At 40.9% G+C, this 23,428-nt stretch overlaps 1 protein-coding gene and 1 non-coding gene across 2 annotated transcripts in view; one reads left to right on the top strand and one right to left on the bottom strand.

Moving 5' to 3' along the window:
• The window catches only part of clasp1a (cytoplasmic linker associated protein 1a), a 97,662-nt gene that overhangs the window by 51,027 nt on the left and 23,207 nt on the right, over window positions 1-23,428 (bottom strand). Inside the window, exons 3-8 of the mRNA XM_063497072.1 lie at window positions 15,950-16,028; window positions 14,641-14,744; window positions 13,320-13,411; window positions 13,107-13,182; window positions 12,640-12,737; window positions 11,410-11,480 (exon numbers count right to left, since the gene is read on the bottom strand). Of these exons, the coding sequence (XP_063353142.1) occupies window positions 11,410-11,480; window positions 12,640-12,737; window positions 13,107-13,182; window positions 13,320-13,411; window positions 14,641-14,744; window positions 15,950-16,028 (520 nt within the window). The remainder of the gene's footprint in view (window positions 1-11,409; window positions 11,481-12,639; window positions 12,738-13,106; window positions 13,183-13,319; window positions 13,412-14,640; window positions 14,745-15,949; window positions 16,029-23,428) is intronic.
• LOC134646462 (U4atac minor spliceosomal RNA) lies at window positions 16,315-16,443 on the top strand. The gene has a single exon (XR_010096704.1). It is a non-coding gene; the product is annotated as a U4atac minor spliceosomal RNA (small nuclear RNA).

Consider the following 23,428-nt stretch of genomic DNA (forward strand, 5'->3'; position numbering starts at 1 on the left):
TTATGTGCCGATGAAATCTGATGTTTACCATCTCCTGAGATTTGCACAGTGTCCCATTTTATTTTAGACCTCGTGACTTCTGTTCATACCCGTTTGTTACAGACGGGATTTGATCCGTCAAATATTGAACAGAAAACTGAGCTCATGCTTTCTTAGAACCACCGAGCAGGAAGGAGCTCACGTCCCTGTGAATTTCTTAGCTGACAACAATCAACATGTGATCAGTTCACCTATAAATCTGTTTGTTCTCATCTTTGTATGACTGAAAGAAAAGTTATAGAAATATAAAACAAAACCAGATTAAGAATTATAAAAATAAACACGGAATAAATTAATTTGGAGTAAAAATGAACATAAGAAGATAATCCAAATAAAAATAATTAGTAAATTAAATTATAATTACAGGGGAAAAAATCCTAAAAGATTTGATCCCCCCCCTTTTTTAAGGTGAATAAATACTGAAGTAAATTAAGACAAATATCAGCATTAAATTAATTGTTTTGGTTCACATTAACAGCTGATTTATTTCTCTTTATTTTTTAAATACTGCCAGCAAAAAAAAAACACTCAAAAAGGTCACTCACATACACTCCTCTTGTGGTGTTCAGTTTTTTGCTTTTTTTTTGGCGCTATTTAATGAAAACCTGTCATTTTTATCACTTCCTGTCCAACAGGATGGTGTGGGCAGTCTGACACAGTGGTCTCATTACTTCAATAAGCCTGTGGCTACACATGTCTGTCTCTGTTTCACTAAAACTGTTTTCCCTGGTGTCACCCTGCTTTCAGGGTAGACAAAAAGCGCAAAGAGAATTATCGATCACAAGTCCAATGAGCTACTTTTATAATCCACTGTGGTGCTGAGAAAAAGATCCACCTCACTGTCTGTCCCAGTGTTAAGACTCAATTTGTGCAGTCTTTGTTTCCCTAATAACTTTTTCCTCGGGTTTCTGATTTGCTTTTGATAGCACTTGACTTCATTTTTTGCATTATCACAGATTTTTTTTAAATGAGAAAGCAGGATTAAGAAGCTAAATCCATACATTACATAGTCAAAGGAGTTAGCAAAGAAAAGCGTCTGGACTTCTTAAAGTTGCTTGAAGACGTTTCACCTCTCATCCAAGAAGCTTCTTCAGTTCTAAGGTCAAATGGTCGAGAGTCCCAGATTTAAACCCAGTAGGAGTATCCCCCCAAAGAGGGACAAAGGACCCCCGGTGATCCTCTAATCACATGAGCCAAGGTGTGAAAGCGGGTGTGGGACCTAATCAGCCAGGGTTTCGGGTGAGCTCATTGTGAAACCTGGCCCCACCTTGTCGTGTGAATTCCTGAGGTCAGATGGCCCAAGATGTGAGTGGGCATTAAGGCGTCTGGGGAGGGAACTCAAAACTGGATTATAGATGGCAGACAGTTGGTGTCGTAAGCCACCGCCTCTGTTCAAAGATGGTCGCTCACAGTGGACATAGATGGCCTCTTTCACTCCTCTTTCAAACCATCTGTCCTCTCTGTCCAAAATGTGAACATTGGCATCCTCGAAAGAGTGACCTTTATCCTTAAGATGCAGATGGACTGCTGAGTCTTGTCCTGTGGAGGTGGCTCTTCTATGTTGTGCCATGCGCTTGTGAAGTGGCTGTTTGGTCTCTCCAATGTAGAGGTCTGGGCATTCCTCGCTGCACTGTACAGCATACACCACGTTGTTAAGTCTGTGTTTTGGAGTTTTGTCTTTCGGGTGAACCAGTTTCCGTCTGAGTGTGTTGCTGGGTCTTAAGTACACTGGGATGTCGTGCTTGGAGAAAACTCTCCTGAGTTTCTCTGATACACCAGCTACATAGGGGATGCGGTTATCCTAACTGGGCGTTCATAAAGTCAGCAAAGAGGCACAGAAAAGAAGATCAGACACCAGCGAGGGAGGATAAGAAAGACAGACGCAACAACGTTGTCATCCCCTATGTAGCCGGTGTATCAGAGAAACTCAGGAGAGTTTTCTCCAAGCACGACATCCCAGTGTACTTCAGACCCAGCAACACACTCAGACAGAAACTGGTTCACCCGAAAGACAAAACTCCAAAACACAGACTTAACAACGTGGTGTATGCTGTACAGTGCAGCGAGGAATGCCCAGACCTCTACATTGGAGAGACCAAACAGCCACTTCACAAGCGCATGGCACAACATAGAAGAGCCACCTCCACAGGACAAGACTCAGCAGTCCATCTGCACCTTAAGGATAAAGGTCACTCTTTCGAGGATGCCAATGTTCACATTTTGGACAGAGAGGACAGATGGTTTGAAAGAGGAGTGAAACAGGCCATCTATGTCCACTGTGAGCGACCATCTTTGAACAGAGGCGGTGGTTTACGACACCAACTGTCTGCCATCTATAATCCAGTTTTGAGTTCCCTCCCCAGACGCCTTAATGCCCACTCACATCCTGGGCCATCTGACCTCAGGAATTCACACGACAAGGTGGGGCCAGGTTTCACAATGAGCACACCCGAAACCCTGGCTGATTAGGTCCCACACCCGCTTTCACACCTTGGCTCATGTGATTAGAGGATCACCAGGGGGTCCTTTGTCCCTCTTTGGGGGGATACTCCTACTGGGTTTAAATCTGGGACTCTCGACCATTTGACCTTAGAACTGAAGAAGCTTCTCGGATGAGAGGTGAAACGTCTTCAAGCAACTTTAAGAAGTCCAGACGCTTTTCTTTGCTAACTCCTTTGACTACGATGACCTGGATGACTGAGAACCTTCATTGACATACATTACATACAGACACGTAGCCAAATGAGGAAAGAGGCCAACAGAGAGTCAGACTAAAAAGAAGCCAGAGCTAGGTGAAGTGGTTCAGGCAGATAAACCAGGTCAGAGCCTGAACCATGTCATTCCAGTAAGTGTGCACCTGTAGGAAGCTGCTCAGCACCTTGGGCTTTGACACATGACTGGCTCTCAAACATCTGCACATGGCGGGGACCTCACACAATCAATGAGCAAATACTTAAATGGTGACTGGCAGGTAGAATCAGCTGAAACGGAGCAGGTTTCATGACCTGATTCGGCCTACCAGCACTACAGTTTAATGCGCAGAGGCAAATTTGGTCATATGTTTTATGGACACCCATGACCACCGATGGGTACTAGGGCAGGGCAATATGGCCAAAAATATTTATCACGATATATATTTGAAAATTTGCGATAATGATATAACTGACGATATAACTGACGTGAGACAAAATACTTTACAACTCCGCAACCTTATTAGTGCAAAAAAAAAACAAAAAAACCCCAACACCATCAATGTATTTTCACTTAAACAAGCAGCTGTTTTTTTATGCAAATTCCTTGCTGACAGTTTAACCAAAAGGCATTTCCAGTGGAAATTGGCCGACATACCCTGAGCATAACCATGTATAATATCCACAAAACTTAAAAAGAGGTTATACACACACAATACCGTAATATTATGTTGAAGAACAGTACGTATTACTCGGCGAGGCTCCGACAATCCATCAAGCGGCGAGGCTTCGTAGCTTATCAAAGTTATACTAAAACATTTTTTGACAGATTTTTGAGCGCTGTGTACCACATAAAATCAGTTCGAGGTCAGTAAGCACAACCAGAATTCATACATAAGGTGCACCGGATTATAATGGGCACTGTCGATTTTTCAGAAAGTAAAAGGATTTTAAGAGCGACTTATTTTCCGAAAAACACTGTAATAACGATGGTCCGCTTGCATGCTCTACCAAAAATTGTGCTTTGGTGTGTATTTGACGGACGAAAGCCAAACCAGTTCCACACCACTGAAGTTGCACCATTTTTACAAACCAATTCTGGTTCATCCGCTTCATTCAACGATCCGCTTTCGCCCTTCTCATTCTCCGTCGCTGCCATGCTTTTTCTGCCATGTGCGTATGAAAACAAAGGCACTGCGCATGCGCGTTTGACCCATATTCTATCGCAATATTTCATTTTCTTATCATTGCCTAACATTATACCGGTATTACTGTGAACGGTATGATATGGCCCAGCCCTAATGGGTACCTTTGATGTTTGACTCTGACACTCAGACAGAATTACAAGCAGACAAGACAAGCAGAAGAAAATAGAGGGATGGATATCTATTTTTAAGAGTAACAGAAAAAGAATCACCAAATGAGAAAAAACTGCATCACCAGCTGAATCCTGCAAACAGATTACAGTGGATTTTTCTAACAAATACATTCTCTGAGATTAAAATCCTTCTCGGAGGGCAGCCATTATTGGTATTGCGAGAAACTCCTTAAAAGGTTTGTTGACTTTATTCCAAAAACAAGGGTTGAAATGGAAGTTATACTTTGAATTTGCTAATATTGAAGTCTCCCATAGATTTCTATTCAGCATTAATTAACATTCTCTCAGTGTTTGCAGTAACAGTGTTTGCTTGTTACTGTTTGGGATTTGCTTCACATTCAGGTTTGTGCTCCCCCAAATGAGCCTGTTCACAAACTATTTGCACAGATTGTCAGTGCGGCAGATAACCCCGAGCCTGTTTCCCGAGCAGAGGGGCCACCGCTGTACCGGCCTCTTATTGTGCCCATCAAAGACGCTGTTTAAACCCCAGAATCACAGGACCAGAAGGGCTGTCTGCACGATTCACTTGGCAGAGAGCAACAGTAAGACAAAAGCATCATTCAAGAGGTTTATACTCGTCTCTTCATTTCTGTGCATCTCCCTTTGTTTTATATAAAGTCCTCCAACACCCCCCCCCCACACACACACAGTCTCGCTCGCATCAGCTGTGTACTGATGAACAATTATTACAAAATTATTTATTTGTGCGTAATATTAAAATTACGCACAAATTACGCAGGGGTTTAAATACCTCATTCAGCTAAAATTAAAGGCATCTTTCATTCAGGTGCTGAATGATTTTGCAACCGAAAACATTAAAAACAGATGATGTTGAATTACGTCTCTTGTAACATTTAACTGTCCTGCTGTGATCTAGTTTTTGCAAACAGCTGGAAATTTGTACATTTTGCTAATAAACTCAGTTGGCAGTGAAGAGTGAACTAATTTGCTCGCAGCTGTCGACATGCAAAATGCATGTTTGAACCTTCTATTTTTATCAGTATGGCCTCTTCAAATCAAAGACATTTAAAGAAAAGGTACTTCTTTGGTGCTTTAAAGCCAAATCCTCCTCCACACAGTAAAGCAGCCAATGGCAGCAAATACACAGCATGCACACACCCACACACACACACACACACACACATTAATGAGCTTGTTAAGCTCTCTGCAAAGCACCGCTTTCACTGTGTGTGTCACGATCAAAGAGCTTCCTTAGAATGAAGCACTCTCCTTTCTCCTCGTTCACACACTGGAGTTATACTTGAAATCAGGTTTCACAGCTCAGAGATTCATGTCATTTCTCATTTTACAGACAGTCCCCGACATGATGTCACATGAGTGAAGAAACTCTGTGACTCTTACAACCTGAATTAACACGTTTTGTTTATTTTCCAGTCAAGTAATAGATGCTTAAACTGGCTGTCATGATGAGGCTGAGGATGCAGATCTGCTCATCACAGCTGAACACTGAGGGAAACAAAAACCTGCAGAGTCTGCAGGGTTTATGTAACAGCAGCAGAGCACAGGAAGGGGCTTGTGAGAGGTCTCACACACACACACAACAAATACACACAAAATGCCTTGGGAATTCAGCCAGTCACAAAAACACTGTGATTGTGTTCAAGAAACTGAGAAGTGAGCAGCTGACATGGCGTCCCACCCACCCACAGCTCTCCTCTGTGGTTATAAATACAGCCTGGATCTGAAGCCTCAGTGTGCACAGATCTGGAGAAATAATACAAACTTCTAGCTCACATCCGAGATATCCACACACAAAGCTATCCATCTGAACGATGTGCCACGGTAAACCAGACCTCCAAACAGTTTATACATGATTAGAAATCGTCAGAACTCACTGATTTTACGAGTGATTTTAAATAGATTTGGCTTGTTACAAAGCTTGAGCTGTATTTATGATACGGGACAATTTAAAGTTTAAATGCAGCTTTTATTACCAAACTTACAGCTTATTTTGTGTTGAGAGCAAACACACAGATGCTTGGAGGTTTAATATCTGTGCATAAGTGAGTCTTTATGTTTCAGTAGTTCTTTCTCCTCTCGGTAGTCTATAGAAAATAAAACATTTTATATGCATGAAATGTATATCATACATAAGAAAGGAAATGTAAAGAAAATGGAACCAAAACAATAAACAGACTACTCCCACACGCTGTTAAGAAAACCTAAATATTAGTCACAGGCGAGTAGAACCGCTCCTTTTTTTGCAGCTGGTCTTAAAGTCAACATTTGGCTTGCTAGCATTAATGAAGCTTTGAAACAAACTGCACTGGATTTATTTGGCTAATTTTTGTGGCCTATACGACTCTGCTTCCAGGTAAAATCACCTGTTACCCCTGAGCAGCTCGAGATTACCTTCGCCTCACCCCTGTGGCCGTGTAAAAGCCAAGCACAACAGCAGAAATGAAGCATGAAGTGATCGCAGCAGATCTGGAACACGACCAGGATCACCCTCACCCCTCACCACACGGTGTCATCTCTCCTGTCAGAGGAGCGCTGACGGTCTGTTTCTGATTTTATGTTGACCTGCAGAATGTTTATTTGGTTCCTGCTTAAACAGAAATTCCCCAACATATCACATGCGCAACATATTTATAGAAACTAAGCGAGTGGAAAGGACTCTTGTTTATTTCTACATGTGCTGTATCAGTAGTGAAAATACTGCAGCAAAATAAATCTCTGACTTCATGTTTCCTAAAGCATTTTTCGCCCACTTCATCAGGTTTCTTGGAGCATCCGCCTATTTAAAAATGCACCACTCCCACTGTGAGGATGACCTGCTTTCTTCACACAATTCAAGTGCTGCAATAACTTTAGTTCCACTTTGGTTCCTAAAAGAGCTGCTGACTGCTGCTCTGCCAGTGACTGAACCGCTGATGTAAAACTGCAAAACAAAATTCATGTCGAACCTGAGGAAGATGCTCATGTCGGGGCTGGCTGCTTTTATAACGAAACGTCAGCAGAAGGAAGATTTTTTGTTCTTGTATACTCCTTCCATAAAACCGAGGGTCAGCTTATCAAAAATTATACGCACAAAAATATATAATTGAAGGGATTACGTAACAAATTATCTAAATGATATAGAGAAATGTGTAACCGTTTCCAGGATAAAGAAAATCACATTGTCGCTGGTGGCTTCAGGCACCAGCAGGCATTCTCCAAACAAGAGGCAAAAAATGTGACACCACCATGTGCACTGCATGGAGAAATCACAGTGTGACCGCTGAAAGCTGCTGCAGCTTCGTCACAGCAGTCACACTTATAATTATAACGCCACGCTGCTGCAGAAACAACCGAAGACTCCCTCCTCGATTGCCAGAGCTATCAGAAAAGTACAGAAGCGGCTCAGAGCGCAGTTTGCAGCAGAAAAAAAAAAGATTACATAAAAAGATTAAAACTCAAACACAGAGCAAAAGAGACGATGATAATATGTGGGGTGTTTCAAAGTGTGTGGTCTGAGAGCTCCTCGCATTTCCAGTCTTACCTTCTCCAGCTGTCATGGTGCAAAGCTGCTGAGCAGAACAGGAATGCAGATCCACAGCTGATCGCTCCACCGATTGCTCAGCTCTAACCGAAGTCTCTGCCACCTCTCTCTCTGTTTACCTCACAGTACTGCCACAGAAATGGCTGCTTTGTTTTGCTCCCTCCCTCGCTCTTGTCGATTTATCCCTCCACAATCTCTCACTCTGCTCCCTCCTCCCTTGTCTCCTTCCCTGAAAAACCAGCCTGTCTCTTTCCATCTGTCTGTAGTCAACCATCTAGAGAGTGAGCAATCGTATATTTTTGTACTTTTGAGATATTTTTAATCATAAAAGTAGTCATTTTAGCTGATCTGTAACAGATAAAGGAAACACTAAAGGGATGGGATACACCAAGAGAGCTGTAAAAACACGATACCCGTGTAACATATAGCACTTTAGTTGCTGAAATAGCTCAGTTTTGTGAGAGGTAAAGCGACGTTTCGTAATTACCATCTGCAACTATATCTATTACCACCAGGGGGCAGCATTTTACCAGTGGGTGTATTGAGATGTTTTGGGATGTGTGCTGCCCTTAATTTAATTTCTGACATTTCTTTTAAGTCCTACTCCCCATTCCTTCCGAGGCTTTGTCTTTTCCCCAGGATGCTGACCATAACGGTTAAATAAAAGGTGCACTGACTCAATGCTTCCTCTTGTGGTAAAAAGTGGTATTACATAGTTGAGCTTTAGCTGACATCCCTCCAACACTATGCATCCTTTAGACATGAATTCAAAGCTGCTTTTTTCAATCTCTTGTCCTTCAGTTAATTTTGGAACATTTTAAACTTCTGCCCTTTGCAAAAAAGAAAAACAACAACAACTGGAGTTATTACAGGTTTCCATTTTTATTTCTTTTGGAATATTTTTTCTCTTAGTTCACTTTCATTTTTACTGTGTTATCTAATCAGTGTAATTACTTTCAGTTTTAGACTGAATCATAATTACTGTAATGTGAAGGGTTTTCAGGGGGAAGATTTGGGGACAGAGCAGAATAGGATAGAACCAAAATTCAACACGAAGCTTTATGCGGGTTTTTTTACTCACAGTCATGTAGAAATACCAGACTCAATAATCAGATGCAGCAACGCTTCATCGGGCCAGTTGTGTCAACAAATTTGACCAACCTTACAAAAAAAAATAAAACTAAAGACATTTACTGTAATTTTTTCTCATTTCAGTTTCATGTGTGCACATCTTCAGCAGTGTTCACTCCTAGCTTTTTGCTTAGTTTTGGTACAAAAAACCTTTGCAGTGCCTGAGTTATCATGATAGTGAACTAAAACTAAAGTCAAAACTTAAAGTTTAATGAAACTGTTAGTTAATCAAAATAAAATTAAAAACTATACTTTAAAAAACCCCCTGAAACAATACTTTGTACTTACAAAGTTATATATATTTTTTTAAATATATAGATGAAACATCAATACTCTCTCTCAGTTTGGTCACACTACCATCCTCAGGCATCCATGTGTTCGTTGAAACTCTAAATGACTGTTAAATTTAGGCCCTGACAAATGTGCTCATTACATAATAACATTAACTGAGCATTTTCAAACAATATAAACTCAATGAAACATCAAACTCACTCTTCAAACTACAGTTTAACACAATTACAACTGAAGTGCAAGAAAAAAATGTAAAACGAAATAAAAATAAAAAGGACTATAATAACTCAGTGCAGTATAATAACCCATTTCCTCGATGCTTAGAGCTTATTTTGCTGTCACGACGCTCACTGCCCGTCCACATTAACACCAGACATTCCCCTCTCTCTAAGACTGACAGATTTCAATTAAAACAAGTCACAGAGTCAATTTCAGTGGAGCTGTGAAAGAGACGAGTCGAGCCAAGCAGCAGATCGTGATGGATATAAAGGCTCAATATCTAATAACCGCTGAAATGAGTAACGTTTACATGCTCCTCTCAGTCCTCAAGTTAACTTTCACACAGCAACATGAACACTGGCTAAAGTGTCCACCTTTATTTATTATTAGGACTCACACTCAGGAGTCGCTTCATATGTCCTGAGGAGCTGAACAATATTATTTATCCTAAGTGTCTGAAATTAAAGGAAATTACAAAGAAACTGACTGATGAGAAAAAATTTTCTGGACTCTCTACAAGTAAAAAACAAGGATTAACTAAGGGGGGGGTCAGGTGGGATTTTTTTCTCCAATTTGATGGATTTTATACAGATCAATTTAAGGAGTCGAATAAACAGAACAACAAAGATGAAAATATGGTGCAAAAATAACCGATAAAAATAGCAGGAAAGAGATGAAAGAACTTCAGTGCCGACTGAAATGCTGTGTCATCATCTTAAGATTGCGACTTCGACTCAGCAGGCTGGTGAATACAGCTTAAATCTGACAGAAAATCGTGCAGCATCATGATTGATCAGGTCTTACTGAAAGTTAAACTTCACATGACACTCAAAGAAACTCAGAGCGGCAGCTGAGACGGGAGGTGGAGACTGTTTTGAAACACTGATCCCCATCTCACCGTGTTCTCCTCGGATCAGCTGTTCTTGCTGTAAATGCGGCGTTAGCTGTAATTAGACAGAGTCAGCAGCTCCAAATGCAAAGAATTTCTAACATCCACCCAACTGCAGTTTTATTTTTTCATGTTTCTGATATATTAACAGAGTCTGCTAGTCTTTTTTAGTTCCACAGAGGGACATCTGAAATCTCTGACTCTCGCCCCAGGCTGTCCGTCGGGCCTGAAACCCTTCCCCATCCTCCTCCTTTCTCCACGTCCATGTACACATTCAACATGGAGGGTAGACTCAGAAGCTGACACGCCAGAAAAAGAGAGTGATGACACAGGAGAGAAAAATCTGCCACAAGGAAGATGTTGTCTTCAAGCTCTGCTGTCAAATAACTCCTAAATTTCACCCTGCACCATATGACAGACACACCAAGCTGTCCCATCCCCTCAAAACAAAAACGACTTAACCACCAGAAAGAGAACTGTTTATGCTCCAGGGCTGCAATTGAGAAACCTTAACCCATGTATTTGTAGCTAAAAATCTCAGATATCCCCTGAACACTTTACAAAGAGGGCAGCTCTAAGGACACACTCACTGAACCATGAGTGCTTAAAACACACTGTGCAGATTTCTTGAGAGCGGCTCATCTATACTTTATGACTAAAGTCATTTGTCACAGAAGACAAAGACAACAAAAAAACAAAACAAATGCAAACATGTTCATATGTCCTTGTGAGAAGCAGTCTGATACAAATCCCCCACCAAAAACAACAACTACAACAACAAATGTATAAACTACAACACAGATGAAGCCTAACACCTCAGAGGAAGTCACAGTCTCATGTCAAAAAAAACAGGAGCAGTAATATTCAGCTAAAACTTCTGCAGCCTCCAGGTTCACTGAAACCAGCTCCGGAAGTTTCAGCTGATTTTGCAGCTGACTCAAAGACAAAGGTGCAGGAAATCTGAACCTTTGCAAATTCACTTTCAGGACAACAGGCCCTCAGAGACCGGCTGTTTGGTCAGCCTGACCGACCAAGCAGGAGTCAGACAACGGGGAAAAACTACAGTCATCAACAGCAGGATCAGCAGCTCCTTTAATAAATGTCTTGGAGACATCCCACCTGTTGCTTTTTGATAGAAAATACTGAGGTACATATAATTTATCCAGCCTAAAACTACAGAGATGTGATTTGAATTTCCACATCAGCCAGCCCCTAATGTGCTTTGCATACCAGCAGAAAGAAGCCTGAAGCCAAGGGGAATAGCACTAACCTGAACCAGAAGATGAGATCATGTTTCCGGATCTTTGGACTTCATCGAATTTGCTGAAGATTACATTCAAGCTGTAACAGAGGGACAGAGAGAAAGACAAGAATGTGAAGATAATTATGCAGATGGCACATAAAACAAAGCAGATGGGCAGCAGAAAGTAACTAAAAACCTGTTTACTGCACCATCCATCACCTCCGAGGTGAGAAGCCCTCCCTCGGCTTTCTGCTGCAGGGACCAAAATAGACCGAAACCACCACACAAATGACTAACAGGCAACGGGGCCAGAGAGAGAGCGAGCGAGAGGGGTGATGGAGGGGTGCAGAGACATATGGCCCAGTGTGAAGGAGGAACGAAGAGGACACAAAGGGAACAAAGAAGATGCCGCATCTGAATGTTCGCTGGTATCTGATATTAAACGTGAAATCACGTTTTGAGCCAGAGCTACAAAATTCTGGCGCCGTTTCAAAGAGCTTGTTCATGGCTGATTACAAGAGCGATGACCATAAATCCGATTTAGGAAAAAAAAAATCATCTGGGGTGTTCAGTCATGAGCCACAGCTCAAAAAAAAAAAAAAAAAAAAAAAAAAAAAAAAAAGCCAGAAAGTAACCTCTGCAGTGTGGAATGAGACCAAAAAGTGCACACACACCAGCTCTACTGCAGTTCAGCTCAACTTTAAATCTGCAGCCAACTTCATCAATAATGAATCATAACAGAATATATATTTTATGTTTAAACAACCATTTATTTTACACTCTGTGCTGATTTCTGATGTTAAATCATAGGTTCACAGGTGCTCCGGTGAGCTGCAGAATCATGTTTTAGAAAGGTATAATCCTTATATATGGATAATTCGATAGCAATTTAAAACAGTGGTAATATAAAGAAAAAACATATAATTTATTTAGCGTTAAAAATGGGAAATTCCTGCAGTACATCAGCCAAATCTGTAGAAAAATGTTCAATAAAAATGAAACTCAATATGTGAAAAAGGCTAAATAAAATTTAATACAATCCTAATTAAAAAGAGACTCTTGAAAGCAGGGTTGCTATAAAATGTTTAATGACTTTCACATTTTACCCACTTGAACCAAACAGCGCGTGAAAATCAAGCTGTGGGTAAAATGTGAAACTAATAAAGGGCTCTCTGTTCATTAACCATCGCTGTACCATTAATCAATGAAGGCTATCAAAGAGAAAAATTGTTAAATGGCGACGGCCTGTTCTCTTACCGTGACTGTGGCAGGCCCTTCTTGCTGAGATCCAGCCTCACCCTCTCACCCACATGTCTGTAGATCTCCACCAGGGAGCTCATGGCTCCATCACGGACCTGGTGACCAGCATCACACAACAACATCAGAGAGGAGTCAAACAAACAGATGTTTCTATTCAGATGTTCCACAGCAGAGTCACCATGAATAAAATGATGTAGTCAACTCATCAGACGAACCAATGGGGGGAAAAAATTACAATTGAAAAAAAAGTCATACACACTTTCACCTCCAGATGGCAGCGTTTAATCAGGTACTCTATATGACATCCCTAGTTAACTCACTGCACCACCTGGTGGCACAAAGTGGTGCCGGCTGGCTTAATTTAAACTTCACCTGGTGTCTCTCTTCAATGTTTTGGTCATAAATTTTACAAAATCTTCTAAAAAGAAAAATGAAAAGAAGAGAGATGTCATGGTAGGCTTTACCTGACTAGTGGGGTCCCCCAGGAGGTTACATATATGAGGAACAATTTTACTGAGAGTCAGGCCTTGGGCTCCATATCTGTAAGACAAACAGATCAGAGTAATGAGCAGCGGGACAAAAACCAGGAGACGCGAGGACACCGATTTTTAAAAATGAGGTCACGTGACGGCCCAATCGGCCTGCACGAGCAGAACGAGCGAAGGAGGGAAACTCACGTGTTCAGCGTGGCGATGAGACAAAGGCACACTCCTTCTCTGGTCCGGTTGTTTTTATGCTTGAAACCTCCCAGCATTCGGTCCCACACGTACTGCAAAAACACACAACATCATGTACACAATGAAACAGGACTTTTTCAAGCTGAAAATTCTGACGTCCCGTCAGAGGTTGAGAATACACTTTTGTCCTGCTGTTTCATGAAAGATATTCGTAGTAGTCACATATTTCTTTTAAAAAAAAGGGGGTATAACCTTAATGGCTTACATTTACTCACATTCTTTAAATTCATGTAAGATTTTACTGTAATATTTGGAGAGTACTTTGAAGAACATATCAAAAATCAGCTAATGTGTTTAAACACAAAGCTACACAAGCTACACCTGACCAAACCAGTTTCCAATGAAAGGATTTCTTCTCCCTGGTCTTTATACAAACTCAGACACATGTTGTTTAATTGTATTTAATTAATCAACTTTTCATCCATTTCATATTAGCTGCATGCCTCATTTCTACTGATCGCACAGCAGTCCAGTCATCACAGCGCCCAGCAAGCGCCTTTTGCACTTTCACAGCAGTGACAAAGTGATGCTTTTTGGTGTTATCTAATAAAAATAAAAAAGCACAAGCCGCGTCCTGTGAGAAAGCATATTCAGGCAATAAAAGTGTAAAGGATGACTGTAGTTGTCAGTTAAACCTGATGGTGAAATGCCTTAAACCTGCATTCTTTTGACCACAAAGGACCAACAGCTGTGGCTGCAAAAAATCATCTGTTTATAGAGAAGTCTACGGGTAGATTGCCCTGACCTCAGTAAACACTTTCCCATTTATGTATATCTTAATTGTGGCTGGTTTTAGTGTTAAAAGGGAGGATTATCAATGTTATGTTTATTGGCTAACGACATGTGATTGATAAGTCGGTAGTCAATGAGTGTGCTGTGTCCTCAGGTTTATAGCTAGCTCTATTGATGCAGTTCACCCAGATGATCAATTTGAAGCTTCAGAGCAGGACTTGGACAACCAGTGGTGGATGTCACCGTGGTTACTTCTTTCTTTTATGCTGTCTGTGCTGGAGACCCTGGGTGTAACACCTGTCTAACAAGGTCAACCACTGGCCCCCTGCCAGCCCCAGCTTCCACTGCAGGAAGTCTGTGGGTGCAGACAGGTGTGGCAGCAGACTTTCACACCCAGTGAGACCCCCAAGCTCACCACAGAGTAAACAAGTGAGAACTAAAGCCGACATCCATCTGAATTTGAGCTAATGCATGATCATTGGAACTGTGCTGAAACCCTGAACTGTCTTAGAAAAAGTGAGCGTGTTACCTGCGGATTGGCGGCTTGTTCCATGATCTTTAGCAGCAACGTTTGGTCTGTTTCTCGCACCTGATCTTTGGCATCTCCCAATCGATCAATAAGGCTGGGCAGAACTGAGTGAGAAAAGAAAAGAAAAGAAAAGAAAGAAAGAAAGAAAGAAAGAAAGAAAGAAAGAAAGAAAGAAAGAAATTAGTTGACCAGGATGCAAATATGAGTTATTTATTGGTACTTAACGATGGTGAAATGGCTCAGTTGTACAGTATGTTTTGTCAAGTTATTCTCATGCAAAGTAAGAGCAGATGAAGTCATCAACAGCACTCAACAGAAACTTGGTGAGAAGAGGTGAGAACAGTAGTTTGAAACTCTGAAACAAAAGCTTTTGATTTTTCACGCATTTAAATTCAGGGGAGGATGCACTGAGGAACTTAGGCCATGTCCAAACTAATACGTTTTCGTTTGAAAACGCATCTTTTTCTCTCCGCTTTGGCCTTCCGTCCACACTGAGACGGCGTTTTTGGTCAAGAAAATCGCTCTCCAAAGCAGATACATTTGAAAATGCCGTTTTCGCGTCGCAGTGTGGACAGTGAACCCGGAGCCTTTTGAAAACGATGACACATTTTAGTCATGTGATGCAGTCATATGACCAATTAAACTAAGATAGCGGAGGGCATTGTACAGCAGTTGTTTTGTTTGCTCTCAATTTTGACAGCCCTATTAAAGATTAATATCAGTTTGTATATGCTCCAGATAACTTTTCTTCAAATTCTTTAATTCTCACTCTCTTTTGCAACTTTGTATTTTTGTGTTACTCGCAGAAACAACTCCACCTCATTGTTAGACCATTTAAAAAACTCGGTGCTTTTCCTCAACATTTTGCCAACATGTTTCAAAGAGCCTGAAAAAATAAAATACAAAATACAAAATATGTCTTGTTTGATTATTGTTTATGTGTTTAAATGTGGATGAAAATTCATCCTGAGGGGACTGGGGCAAATAATAAGAAGTTGACTCTCACTGAGAGTCAACTTCCCTCAATATCAATCAGTATCCAATATTAACATTAAAATACATAAAAACTAAAAATTGAAAGTAAACTTAACAAAGTTTGCATTATCTAATTAAAAAAACTTTAATTTATAAAGATAATGACAAATGAACAGACTGTGTTTCACTGGTCAGGGTTTTTTTTAATTCAAGCATTTGAAATAATATGGAGAAAAGCTCTGACTTCACTTCAACTCGATCAGATTACCACTTTAAAAATCCAACATTAAATAAAACATTAAATTCACATCAAAGATTGAAATTTGAGTCTTACCTGTTCCCACCTGGGCTCTAAATCGCTCCTGTAACCTTGTCACTAAGGCAGATAAGAGGTCCAGGCCGAGCAGCGCCACCTGGTGGAGACAAAATGAAAGGCATACATTAAATACAATTTAATGTAAAAAATAAAACAAAAACAAAAACCATCACAGAAATCTTAAACATATCCAATTAAATGTAAATATTTCTTTTACATTTAACAGAAAAAATGAAATCAGAATGAGGAATTTATCAACAAAGAAACACTCGACACAGGCCTGGGTGTGAAAAGGGGTGGGGTTAAAACAACAAACTGTGTGCACCATGACTCAGGGTACACACTCACAACACTGACCTGTAACACAGGCCCTGCCTCTTGCAACTTTCCTTGTCATGGGGTGAGAGAACTGCTCAATGAACGCTTAGTGAGAGCAGTCTAGCTGACACCATAACAACAACACACACGCATCGCCTGGCGAATGTCCAGGGTTTGGTGCACTTTTTGGAAACCCAATTACTGTGTGCAACAATAATAAAAACAACAACGAGTAAAACAACAAAGCAACAATGGCTGCAACACTCAACACTGCAACACTGGGAGCAAAGATCCTACTGGGGAAACTTCAATATTAATCATCTCAGGATGAAGTTTAATCTGTACATAGAACCTTTTTTGTCTCAGCATGTCAGTACAGATGAATTATTTTAATGAAACTGCATAAAAAGTGCTGTTTAATTTTATAAATATGAAGAAAAGGCTTGTGATCCACACATTAACCCTGGAAAATTGATTCTGTTCCTCTGGATGTTACTTTTTCACTGGGACAAATGTTTCTTCACTCATCCAGTTTACTTTTACAGTTTCAGCTGACTGCAGGTTTCCTCAACAGTATAAACAGTACATTTGCATAACCAGCACCACTGACTAACAATTAGTTTCTTGATCATTAATATGCAAATTGTCATGAACATTCATCAGTGGCTATGCGCACCATTTACAGAAAGCTGGGAAATGGCTGCAATCCCATCACTGTAAGATGGTGAAGTATATACCTCAGTTCCGAGATGGTCTTTTTTGTCATGAACATTCATCAGTGGCTATGCGCACCATTTACAGAAAGTTGGAAATGGCTGCAATCCCATCACTGTAAGATGGTGAAGTATATACCTCAGTTCCGAGATGGTCTTTCCCTCTTCTACCGGAATGGCCTCTATTATGTTTTTTGTATTTCCTCTATTTTAATTAAAATATAAGTTACATTTTATGACATAATCCCAACCATGAGTGAGAGGTGTTGCAGAGGGGGTGGGGACCTCCACTAACTGAACAACCTCATTCACCCCCAACCGGATGGCAGATGGCCACACCTCCATGAGCCTGGTTTGGCTGGAGGTTTCTTCCTTTATAAAGGGACTTTCTCCTTGCCATTGTCGTCAAAGCGGTTGCTCATAAGGGGTAATTTGATTGTTGGGGTTTTGTCTGTTTTCTTGTATTATTGCAGGGTCTTTACCTTACATCATAAAGTGCTTAGAGCCAACTGCTGTTGTGATTTTTCTACCAGCAAATTTACTGGGAACATAAGAGAACTTCAACACCTTAATTTAATTGTCTTTAATTTAGGGCTGTTTTAAAGACCTGCAGGAATCCTACCCTTAAAACCACCGAACTACAAAGTGCTCTTCCCTTTATATTTTCCTCACTGTCTCCCACAGAGGGAGCAGGTAGCAATGAATGCCTCTCCCCTGCTGCAGGCAGAAGTCCTGGTTATCTGCAGCTCTAATCCTCAGATCAGCCCCTTTGTTCTGCAGCTGGAGAGAATGACGGTAATTAGACTGACGACAGGCCCCACACAAAGAGAGAAACCCTGCACAGGAACGCAAAACAGGTTCACTTGAGCTCTTTCTTGGAGTCATAGCTGGAGGTAAAGAGTCTTTTCTGAAAAACTGAATTACACAAGGAACGCCAAAGAAGAACACGGTCCAGTCCAGGACAGACAGGCTCCACCTCTTTGCAGACAGATGGCTAACTCCCTTTTTGCTGCCACCCACATCCAGAGCCCCCAAAACATACACACACACGCAGATATATCTATCTCTATTTCACCCCCACCCTGAAGGCTCTGGACCCAAATCTCTCAGACATCATCCCTTCCAAATTCCCAAATCCTACAATCCGACATGCTCGGCTCTAGTTTCTTCCCCTCCTCTTATCTGCTGCATTTCAATCCTGACAGTGACTGTGTGTCACCAAATGTCCACACTGTAAGAAAAATTCTCATCTGAGTGTCCCTTTCCTAACCTTAAAACATAGTTAAAAGAAACTCTGTCGGGGTGAAAAATAAGGTCACACAGTCAGAAAACTAGAAACGTAAAGTAACGTAAAGTAATCCGACCCCCTTAAAGCACAAGGCTGGGCCACTTGGTTTACTGTTTTCTAAGAAACCACCAAAGGCAACAGCAGGACAGCTGCATGGGGACAGCATAATTTTTACATGCTGACACTGTAAAATAAGCTGGCTGAAACTGGTGCAGGGCATCAGCATTGCACGTCCCCTCATGTTGAGTTTTAATATGTTTTGAGTTTGTGGATTTAATTTATTTAGTCTGACAGTAAAAGAAAAGAGCTGATTTTTCCTAATTTACAATGTAAAAGCAGCAGTTTTAAAAATGTGTCCCATGCATCAAGGGCCCAAAACTGTGGCCTACTTTTCACGCACAGTCTAGGTCACACTATTGCACAGCAGTGTGGGATCACAGGGATTTGCACAGGCTAAACTTTATTAATATCACAAAGAAAGAAACAACCACCTCACTAACCGGTAATAAAAGAAAAAAAAGAACTAAAGACCAGCAGAAAAATTACAATAAGCAACACAAACCATGCGATAAATAACCAATAACTTTCAAACCCTAACCAAAGTAATACTCCACATAACAAAACAGCAACCCTAAACAGAATGATGTCATCACAAGCACTACAAGCTGCAGTTCATCTAACATCCACCAGGTGCTCCAGCAGTTCTCATAGACTCCCATGTTAAAATCTACAACTTTACATTACAAATAAACATGCTTACAGCTGGATACAAAAATATGTTTTTTGTCTCTATACCTAACCCTATGTAGCACCAGACTATTTTCCCTTCCTGAGATTGTACCACAGGTTTTTTTCCTGTAAAAAGAATGTTTTTCTTTCCCAGTGTCGCCAAGGGTTTGGTCATACCTGGTTGTCAGGTTGTTGGGGTTTTCTCTCTATTACCTTATAGTATAAAGCACGTTGAAGTGACTGTTGTGAGAGTGACTGACAAATGAAGCTGAACTGCACTAAACTGAAATGGAATTGATTTGAAATTCAATAATGTGAAAGGTAACTAGGGCTGTGCCATAACACTTGGTCTGTCATAATAACCGTATAATTTTTTATGTGATAGGAAAGTGTCATATTGTAATATTGTTACCATAGCAGCGACATCCATTTACATTCCCTAGTGTGCATAACAACTGCTAGAGGTGGAAACAATAAATGTGTTTTACCACTTGAGACAAAAACGCACAGCTGAGTACAACCAGGCTACAAAGGAGGAGATGATGATGATGAGCAACCCTCCGAGCGTCGCTGGAGTACTCGCTAGTGACACTCCATATGACAGGAAGAGCAAATGGTGGATGGAAATTACTGATTCGGTCACGGGGAGAAAAAGCAGGACTTTAAACAGCTGGCTAAAAAGCTCAATCCAGCATACAACATCCCAGGTAGAAAATATGTTTCAGTTTTATTCTATGACAATATTGTGCAACCACTAAAAGGATTACAAGCTTCAATTAATTTAGTTATTGTTCAATTAAAGTGTTAATCAGTTATTTTATACTTTTATAATACTGTGTCGCTATAATGCTGCTGGCACATAGTTTCAGAAGATCATCATCATCATCATCATCTATATCGCCCACCCCTGTAGGCCACTTTTAAAAAAACCAAAAAAACCCAACTGAGTTTCTAAAGATTTTCAGCACAGGTAAAGGTCTCGGAGCAGTAAAGCTACCCAGCTGGAGCTGAATGTGAGCTCAGTTCACACAGCTGTAAGACGAGTGGCCTCTTTCAAAATCTGAGCTCACAATGAAGGTTCAGACTTGAAGCATTTGTGGCAGTTAGTGGTCAGACCGTGACGCGTGTTTGCCTCAGCTCAAATATGCATCCTGCCGTCACTGAAAGCAGCTTCAGCCTCGCTCGATATTTACTCTGTCAACATGCACGTGTTGGTTTAGCTTTCCATTCACTCAGATGCTGCTTCATGAAGCAAAGACAGCAAATCTCCCAATGTTTACATGATTTCAGGGGCAACCCGTAAGTATGAAGATTTTTTTGATCACTAAGGTCTGGATACTCAATCCATGTGCTGTCTGATACATCTGGCGGGCTGGGTGGTTTTGTACATGATAAAAATGCGGGGAAAAAATGATTATAGTAAATAAATCATGTGGAAATGTGGTAAGTAAAGTAAAACAAAACACGGGATGCATATTTAGGTTAGAAAACTAGCGAGGGGCAGCAAACTTTAGAAGTCCAGTCAGTTTGTTTCCTGATCATGTAAAAGAAAAAGTTCAGAAAAGACTCTTGGATCAGGCTGTGATCAAACTAACCCACTAGCATCAAGCCTCGTTCAGAGGAACACGAGTGCCTCTTCGTCGTCATCCGAGTGGCTGGAAAAACCCAGCAACCCACAACTGGCCACTCTGATGTGGAGAAGCCTTTAAACTAAATCAAGAATTTCTCTCTCAACTCGCCATCTCATTACCATTGGAAACACTACACACATACACACATAGACACACACACAAAAGGAAACATGTTGCCATCTCTGCCGTTACACACACACACACACACACACACAACCCCGTTCAGCTATCTTAGTGAGGACCCTCATTGACATAATGCTTTCCCTAGCCCCTTACCCTAACCTTAACCATTAAAAATGAATGCCTAACCCTAACCCTTACCCTAAACCTAACCATAACCTAATTGTAACCCTGACACTAAAACCACATTTTGAGCCTCAAAAATGCCTTTAAATGCCTTCAAAAATGTGAGGACCGAGTTGTGTGTCCTCACAAGTGACTGCTGGTTCTCACAAGTATAGTAGAATGCAGATTTCGGTCCTCACAAAGATAGCTAGACAGGAACACACACACACACACACACACACACACACACACACACACACTTCTGCAGCAACCTGTAAAGACAAGCAAAACTCATACATCGATCAAACTCCTCAAAAATTAGCCGTGTCCCTCACACACGGAAAGCCGGATCATTTTCCTGCTTTGTAATTATATACAGCATACCTGTCCCTCCCTCCCAGCCTCCTGCTCTGTAATCACCACATTCTCATGTCTCTCACAGTCCCATAAATCAAGAACTTTTGTCTTTACTTGGTCTACTTTTCAGCTTTAACTCTAACTGTAGCTTACAGGCCTGTTTTCTGGATGCAGCTGCAGGTCAGAGATGAGTGCAGCTGACATTTATGGCTTCATTTTTAAGCTGCTGACGAGCATTAACATTTGAGTCCTTTTGATAGTTTGTTTATCGAAGCTGTATCTGTGCTGCAGGCTGAAGAACACCGACAGACAGTGCTTCATGCAAACACAGCGCAGAATGAGAAGTTCTGATTCCCGGCATGCAAATAGCCTCTCTGTTGAGGTTTGCAGGGAACAGGCAAGCTGCACAGGGAAGATGGTGCTCAATTTAAATCAGTCATTATTTAAAGTTTTTCAAAAACAACACCCTGTTTTCTGTGTGACAGACTGGACACCTGCCTATCATCCTATGGAGGCTGGGATAGGCTTCAGGCACTACATAAGCGGAAGAAAATTGATGGATTGCAAAAGACAATACAACCAAAAAAAAAGCCCATAAAAATCAAGACATGAGAGTGAAGACTGAATCAACCAGAATTAATTAATGAAATGAAATGAAATGACATGACATTAACTTTGAACTACACTGTCTATATTTCTCATTACAGCTATTGCACAATTTTACTCCTCTGGCAGATATGCATCTCTTCTAATTCTGTCTGATTTCATAATGATATAATAATATAATCTCTCCAATTGATGCAGTTTGAAAAGAGATGATTTGATGCTCTGTATGCTGAAATTAATTCAATCGTAAATTGTTATTAAGTGCATTTTAATAAATAGTCTATTTGCTGGTTCAGCTGATCCATTAATAACCGGCTGCCCTCCACAAGGTAGATAATGCATCGAGCTATCAAGGAACAACACAACAAATTCTGTTTGATTCAAGACACCTTTACTGTTATGTAGCATTAAAATAGTTTTATTAATACGCATCAATATCAAAGCCTCCATCTGGATGATGAGTTGTTATAAAGGAGGGTATCAGCTACAGAGACCAAACCTGGTTTTTGTATTAAGCTGTAAGCATGTTTATTTCTGCAGTAAAGTTGGGCATTTTAAAATGTCAGTCTGTGGGGACTGACTCACTGCTGGAGCCTCAAGTGGAAATATTGTAATATGAGGAAGTCATATTTAAATGCACAAGTTTACATAAAGTCAAAGAGAATGGAAAAGTCCAAGGATGCTGAAATCATGATGAACTGTGGACCCACCAGAAGTGGGTTTAAACATGGCTGTTTCACCTCTAATGGCTTTCACAGAGTCTCGACTGTTGCCAGTGTGTTTCTTTGAGCGCGCTCAGTTGTTGCTGCTGCTGTTTTTAGTAATTCGCCCGTGGCAAATGGGACTCATGAGCACCTCAGCCCGCGTCACTGCCTGTCCCGTGGTTACCGTCTGATGGACCTCAGCTCTACCTTTAGGACACTGCAAAATAAATACCAGTCGCAACAAGACCAAAGAAGAAGATTTTGGTTTGTTAGAGTCAGAAAAGAAGAAGAGTCTTTTCTAAAATAAAATGCAGCTTTAATAAAAGCTGCTATTTGACCTCTTCAGAGTTTACAGTTACTAACTGTTTAACAGTGGGTTTAATTAGCAATGACAGTCTGTATATAAAAAGATGGAAGTAGCTACTCGGTTTAAAATAATAATAACAATAATAATAATGTATACTTTATTGATCCCCGTGGGGAAATTCCTCTCTGCATTTAACCCATTCACTAAGTGAAGCAGTGGGCAGCCGCTGGGCGCCCGGGGAGCAGTGTGTAGGGACGGTACCTTGCTCAGGGGTACCTCAGGGTAGCCGTTCAGTGGATTTGAACCCCTGACCTTACAATCATGGGGCCACCACTCTACCTACTGAGTCATCCCTGCCCCCAGATTAAGATTAAGCTGCATTCCCCCTGATGTCCAACAGGGAGCAATTTCTTTGTTGCAAAAGGAAGTTTGGTTATATAGAAATTAACTGCTAACATTTCTGATCTTAGGAAACACCTACCTGACTCAGTCGCTAGTTTCAGGTCTCACTGAATAAAATATGATATTCTGGAGACTGTTTTCATTGAAGTCATAAAGG

This window comes from Pelmatolapia mariae, linkage group LG16_19 (assembly GCF_036321145.2).
Source record: "Pelmatolapia mariae isolate MD_Pm_ZW linkage group LG16_19, Pm_UMD_F_2, whole genome shotgun sequence".
NCBI lineage: Eukaryota > Metazoa > Chordata > Actinopteri > Cichliformes > Cichlidae > Pelmatolapia > Pelmatolapia mariae.